This window comes from Cricetulus griseus, chromosome 6, assembly GCF_003668045.3.
Source record: "Cricetulus griseus strain 17A/GY chromosome 6, alternate assembly CriGri-PICRH-1.0, whole genome shotgun sequence".
NCBI lineage: Eukaryota > Metazoa > Chordata > Mammalia > Rodentia > Cricetidae > Cricetulus > Cricetulus griseus.
In genome coordinates, this window is record NC_048599.1 from 14,857,035 (window position 1) to 14,863,828 (window position 6,794).

At 46.9% G+C, this 6,794-nt stretch overlaps 1 protein-coding gene across 1 annotated transcript in view; it reads right to left on the reverse strand.

Annotated features, from left to right (window-relative positions):
• LOC100766705 (WAP four-disulfide core domain protein 6A-like) overlaps positions 1–1,863 on the reverse strand; it is a 3,814-nt gene extending 1,951 nt beyond the window's left edge. Inside the window, exons 1-2 of the mRNA XM_027423232.2 lie at positions 1,764–1,863; positions 580–711 (exon numbers count right to left, since the gene is read on the reverse strand). Coding sequence (XP_027279033.1) covers positions 580–711; positions 1,764–1,854 — 223 coding nt within the window. The 5' untranslated portion in view covers positions 1,855–1,863. The remainder of the gene's footprint in view (positions 1–579; positions 712–1,763) is intronic.
• Positions 1,864–6,794: the final 4,931 nt, after the last annotated feature.

The window sequence follows — 6,794 nt, forward strand, 5'->3', positions numbered from 1 at the left end:
TTCAAGCTTATGCTGTAATCAGACATGCTGTCCTGTTTAAGGAGACTTTGGTAGTTACTTGGCATCTTGGAACAGCACCTGAGGGTAGCCAAGGGGTCACATGATTCAGTAACAATATCCATCTTATGCAAGGGATAACTGAGGTTCAAAATGGAACTGCCTGCTCTAGATAAAAGTCTCACTGAGAGCACTTACTGCCCTTTCAGAAGACCTGGGTCCAGTTCCCAGCACCCACATGGCAGCTCACACCACTTATGTCACTAATTCCAGGGGACATGATGCCCTCTTCTCTCCTCCATGGACACTGGACACATTTGGTGTGCATACATATATGCAGGCAAAACATTCATACACATAAAAATCGTAATCTTTTTAAAAGAAAAAGTGATATTGTTCACTTCATATACTGAAATCGAAGAAAAATGAGAAAGGACAGTGTCCCTGTAGAGCACTGTCAAAATCTGCACCAATCAGCTGCTGTGAGGATCTTTGTGAAACAATAACCCTCAGTGACCCAGGAGAAGAGACAGTAGTACCAGGATAGGAGGACAGGAGTCGTCCAGCGGACCAGGCAGGTACCTTCGGTGGGGTCCACGCATTTCTTCCCACACGCGAACATGCAGCATTTCCTGTTGTCTGGGCACTTTCTGATCCTTGTGCAGTGGCTGCTTTCTTCGATTTCACACTTTACTCTGTCTCTTGGGCATAACTCTATAGCATGAGAAGGTGTGGTCCCTTGAGGTGTTGAAGGAGATACTGTTCTCCCTTCCGGGTCCCAGGGCATCACTTCGGAGCTGAGGAAGCTTGTCTGCCCCTCAGCTGTCACTAGGACGAGGTAACCCTCAGGGTTTCACAGCACAGGCCTCAGCTCCACTGTATGACTCAGCACCTAACCCCCAGGACCTTCCCTAGCCCTCTCTCCACCACCCACAAGAGTCCCCTGCAAGAGGGACCACTCCTTTGGAACTGCTCTGATCATTTGGCTTTGTCCTTGGTTGGCCCCTGTAGCTCTCACTGTTTGCCTAGATTGTTGTCCTGAAGGTGAATGGAGCAAAGTTTGAAAAGCTTTGGTCAAGACGCCTGGGCTAAAAGCACAGAGACTGATATTGACGAAGCACTTGCCGAGCACGTGGCCTTTCTCCTTCCTCCTCGCTACACAATTCCCAGGGAGCCCTCTGTGTTCCACAGTGGACAGAGGCATCCACAGCAAGGGAGGCTCTGTGGACGTTCACAGGGCCCTGCAGCTACCAAGGAGTGGACCTGGAATTCCCACCTGTCACGTGGCCTTCGAAGAGCTCACTTCCCCAACTACCTTCTAGTGCTCAGTGTGTTTTAGCGGGTAAGGGTGACGTCTCCAACTTCACCATTGAAGGGACCCTGGAGGCTGTTCCTTAGCGCACAGGTAAGGTCCTGTGTGGACGCAGGACAGCTTTGGGGAGCTCAGTGGTGGTGAAGGGAGAGGCTCATCCCTTAAATGAAAACCCATTGGCTATTTAACCCCCAGTGTCCATTAGTGCACACTAGCCCTGGCACCTCCATGAATAATTCCTTATAATTGTGGGGACTCAACTGCCACAGACCGAGGATGCTGTGTTCACCCAGGACATCTTCCAGGATGGTGGGAAAACAATGATCCCAAGCATCTCACTCCCACCCAGGGTCCGGGGCTGCAGTGGGAAAACAGTCCCATGTGCAGCAGGTTTTGTTCTTTAGCCCCAGGAAGTTTCTTCTCTCTATGATAAGAACTGTACCCCAGTACTTACCGACAAAGAACCCCTCTGCTAGCTCAGGTTCCCAGATGCCCCACGGGAAGATGAAGGGGACCAGGAATGGCAGAAGTCCCCAGAGTCTCATTTTAGGAAGCAGTAGGCAGGCTGGAGGTCTTAAGCTGGGAGGAGCAGGTCAGTGGCTCTGGCCTCTGCTCCGTGGCTCTGTGTCCCAACCTCCTAGGAAGCACTTCTGGACAGGAGCCAGTCAAGTTCCCTCCCAGAGGCCATCAGTGGCCTAACTGTACCCACAGTGCACACTGGAGGAAAGGTCTCTGACTCTGGTCTGGGACTCTGAAATTGGAGGGTCTCTGGCTCTCTGGCCTACTAGGGAGAAGACTGCAGTTGCTTGGGGTCTTCTAGAATCTCTTGTCAAAGTTATGTGAATTCTAGAACCTTCCATTTCCTGGAGGCAGATTACAGTTTGGTGATATCCTAGTCCTTTTTCTCCGTGATTCCTCTCTTCTTCAGTGTTTTTTTCATTCCTTTTCTCTTACCCTCTTTTCCCTCCTCCATTCTTTCTTCCTTCCCTCTTTCCCTTCCTCCCTTCTCTCCACCCCTCTCTATTTCTTGAGACAGGGTCCCATCGATCCCAGGCTGGTCTCAAACTTACCACGTAGTGGAAGACTGCTTCTTCTGCATCCACCTCCCCAGTGCTGGGATTCCAGACCTGCATCACCTCACCTGGTTTACGTGGGGCTGGGGGTGGGGCTGGGGGCTTCATGCACTCGAGGCAAGCACTAGACCAATCAAGTTCAGTCCTGCCTTGGCTGCTTCTTGTCCTCAGCTCTGGCTAATTATCTGTCTTTTTACCCCGTGCCTCCTCCTCCTATTCGGCGACTCTGCCTGAGCCTTTGTCTTCTTACCCTTCAACTCCCTTTGGTTTTTCTCTCTCTTGTCTTTGGCCCACTTGCCTTCTTTTGTCACCATCCAAGGGTAAAGACTGTCAGGAGAGCACAGACCTAGGGTTCCTGGTGAGCATGTGGACAGATGATGTTGTCTCAGAGACAGGGAAGTGGTGGCTCTCAGGGCCTCTGTCACAAGAGCAGGTTAGCAGAGGCCACTGAAAGCAATGGCTCAGATTCAGCTGCAGGAGGCACCAAGTGGCTCTCTGATATTTCTGGAATATTCATTCCCTCATCTCAAATCTTGGCGCCTTAGTGAGAGAGTGGATGCAGTGTGGACACATGTGAGCAGTGCAAGGGGAGACTGAGGCAGGGACTGCTGGCTGTAGCCGGATACACTTGACTCACCCAGGACTTCATCTGAAGCTGGGAGAGACGTTTCCAAGGCATCCACTTTGAAAACTGTATAGAATTCCTCCAGATAAAATCCACCATTTTCAGGTCAACAATATGGAATCTGTCTTATTTCTTAATACATTCATTTGACTGTGGGTCATAACTACTGCTTCCAAAATGTTATCACTGTAGTCGTAAACCCTGGTTCATGAGCAATCACTCTCTAACCTTTAACCCACTCCAGCTCCTGAGACTGCTCCCCAACTTATAGATTTCCTTTTTCTTTGCCCATAGTGTGTTTTCAGTTCAGGGCCTCACACAAACAAATGCTCTACCTCTGAGCTACATTCCTAGCCCTCTTTTTCCGCTTTTTAAAAATTTTGAGACAGAGTCTCACTACCTTGCCTCAGCTGGCCTTGAATATGTAATCCTCCTGCCTCCTGAATATCTGTTACTACAGCCCTGAGTCATCATGCCCAACTCCTGTCCTGGATATTTCTTCTATATGGAGTCGTATATTAAGGTGTGGGGGTGGGGGTGGGTCAGAAAGCAATCTCGTGTGCCAGTTTTCCTCTTCATCTGGGCTTAAGGCAATCTCTTTGCAGTTTGTTGCTGTATTGTGTATTCCAGGGCAACTTCCCACGCCTTCTGAGGGTCTGGACTTAAGTCCCCATGGTGAGTGTTTTACCTGTTGCCTTCAATCTCCATTTCCCTAAGTATGCCTTCCAAAGAACCCAAGCAATGAAAGCACAGTAAGTTTTAATATCTTCGTGTGTCATGGGGAATCACAGTTAATAATATGTGCTGTAGTTTTCAAAGTTGCTGAGAGAATAGGTCTGATGTTCTCACTACATACAATGGTTATCTCAGCCAATGATATATTAATTATCTTGAATTGGCCCACAATGCACAGTCTTCACATATCTCTCTACCCTATAAAATGCACAATTATCATTTGCCCGATAAAATTTAAAATAAAAAAGGTAATGTGTAAGATGTTCCAAAAGTAAGAGCTATGTCTCAATAAAAAAAAGAAAGCACATGTTGAGAAATGAGAATTCTAAGAAAAAGAAAGATGAACTACATCTAATTGAAATCGAGAAAAAGAACAATATTATCCCAAACACTGAAAACTAAAAGACAATGTATTGTGGTAACTATATGAAGGACTTAAAAAGTAAGTTTATTGATGGCATTCCAGACACATTCTTTTCACTTGGAATCTTAATTCTAGGCTGGACAGCTAGAGGCACAGTGGCTTATCATAGGCTTGTCCCTTGAGTGAGACAATCTCTGAACCTCTGGGTCTTTATTCTACCCACCCCCACCCCCACCCCACTGCCATGTGCCATGTATGTGCATATGTATTCATGTGTATGCACAGGTTGAAAGCCAGAGGACAACCTTGGGCATTGTTCCTCAGGTGACACCCATTTTTTTTTTTTTTGGAGCAGGTCTTTCTCTGGTCTGGAACTCACCAAGTAGGCTACACATTAGTGTTAGATCTTGGACCCTGGGATCCCCTGTCTCTTCCTCCCCAGGTCTGGGATTACAAGTATATACCACATTCCTGCTCCCATCCCATGGGCTCTGGAGATTGAACTGTGTACTCAGGCTTGCAGAGCAAATGCTTTCCCCTGAGATAGTTCTTGGCAATTCTTACCCAGCTTGTCTCTGATTGGCTTCCATGGACCACATACATCCTCAAGAGAAAAGCTTAGAATTGTCCTGTTGTTTGAAACCTAGAATTTTCCGTACTTCAGTGATATATGAGAGTTAGAGACATATTTTTGTCATTGTTGTTTTGTTTGTTTTTGTTTTTCTGTGAAGGGGTTTCACTGTGTAGCCTTGACTGTCCTGGAACTCGCTATGTAGACCAGGCTCTCCTTGAACTCAGAGATCTGTTGCCTTTGCCTCCTGAGCACATGCACCACCACGCCTGGCTCAAGACATGGTTTGTCACAATTAGCTCTTGAGAGAAGAGGTGTCAGTGAGATAGTTCACAGGGGGAAGGCTTTTGTCACACAAGCTTCACAACTGGAGCTTAATCCCCAAATCCATACTTAGGAGAAGCAGAAAACCAATTGTACAAAGTTGTCCTCTGGTGCCCCCACAGGCACCCCTAGCCAATGGTAATCATAATCACAATAAAGTTAAAAGAAGATCCCTGCAGATTGCAGGTCCCTTAACTTCAGGAAGAAATATGGAATCCACACAAAATGTCCCTAAGTCCTTCTGTGTGTTGTCTGTAGGCTAAGTGTACCCTAGCATGAACAGAAACAATCTTGTCAAATCCATTTTTTCAAATGAGCGAATTGAAGCAAAACCAGACCATATTGAACTAATGAATTAATAACAGAGGCAGGACTAGTTTTTTTCATCCCTCATTATTATTGTCAGCCACCCCTTCATTTTACATTTTTTTTACTAATTTATTTTTTTCATTCCAATCCCAGTTCCCCCTCCCTCCTTACCTCCCACTCCCCCTTTCCCAACTCTTCCCATCTGCTCCATGGACAGGGTAAGCCCTCCCCCAGGAAGTCTACTAAGTCTGTCCCATCATCTAGTTGAGGCGGGGCCAAGGCACCTTTCCACCCTGCACACCCCTGTGTCTAGGCTGGGCAAGGTATTGCTCCATATAGAATGGGCTCCACTAAGTCAGTTTGTGCATTAGAGTTAGATCTTGGACCCCACTGACAGTGGCCTCATATATTATCCCAGTCACACCATTGTCACCTATATCAAGGGAGTCTAGTTTGGTCTTATGCAGGTTTCCCAGTTGTCAGACCTGAGTCAGTGATCTCTCACTAGCTCGGGTCAGCTGATTCTGTGGGTTTCCCCATCACGGTCTTGGCTCCTTTGTTCATATTATCACTCCTCCCTCACTTTGATTGTACTCCAGGAGCTTGGACTATTGGCCCATTGGTTAGTTGTGGATTTCTGCATCTGCTTCCATCTGTTTCTGGGAGAGGGTTCTAGCTTCTCTGGGGTTGTGGATTGTAGGCTGGGTATCTTTTGCTTTATGTCTGGTATCCACTTATGAGTGAGTACATACAGTATTTGTCTTTCTGGTTTTGGGTTACCTCACTTAGGATCCACCCCTTTTTTTGATACAGGGTCTCATGTAGCCCAGGCTGGACTAACCCTTTATGTAGATTTGGATTCCTGATCATGTGGGAGGCCCTGGCTCATCAGGTAAAGGCACTTACCTAAGTTCTACCCCTAGGACTCACGGAGGAAGGAGAAAACAGACTCCCAAAAGTTGTCCTCTAACCACTGTGACATGCTCACCTGCACACACACACAGACACAAGAGACACACACATTAAAAAATGTAAAAATACATAAAGGACAGGAGGAAACAAGAGGAAACTGGCACTTGAACGGGGGATTGTCTGTTTGTCAAGTTGTCTGAATTAATCATAAGATGCTACAGTTGTGTGGACCCAGAAGGAATGAGAAGAATCTCTTTGTTAACAGGTCATTGCGGGGGGGGGGGGGGGGTCTGTCTGTCTGTGTCTGTGTGTCTGTCTGTCTGTGTGTCTGTGTGTGTGCATATGTATGCCTGTGTGTGTATGTTTGGGTGTGTGTGTGTGTGTGTGTGTGTGTGTGTGTGTGTGTGTGTGTGTATGTCTGTGTGTGTGCATACATATGCCTGTGTGTGTGTATGTTTGTGTATGTGTAGGTATGTGTATATGTCTGTGTGTGTGTGCATACATATGCCTGTGTGTGTATGTTTGTGTGTGTGTGTGTGTGTGTGTGTGTGTGTGTGTGTGTGTGTGTTTAT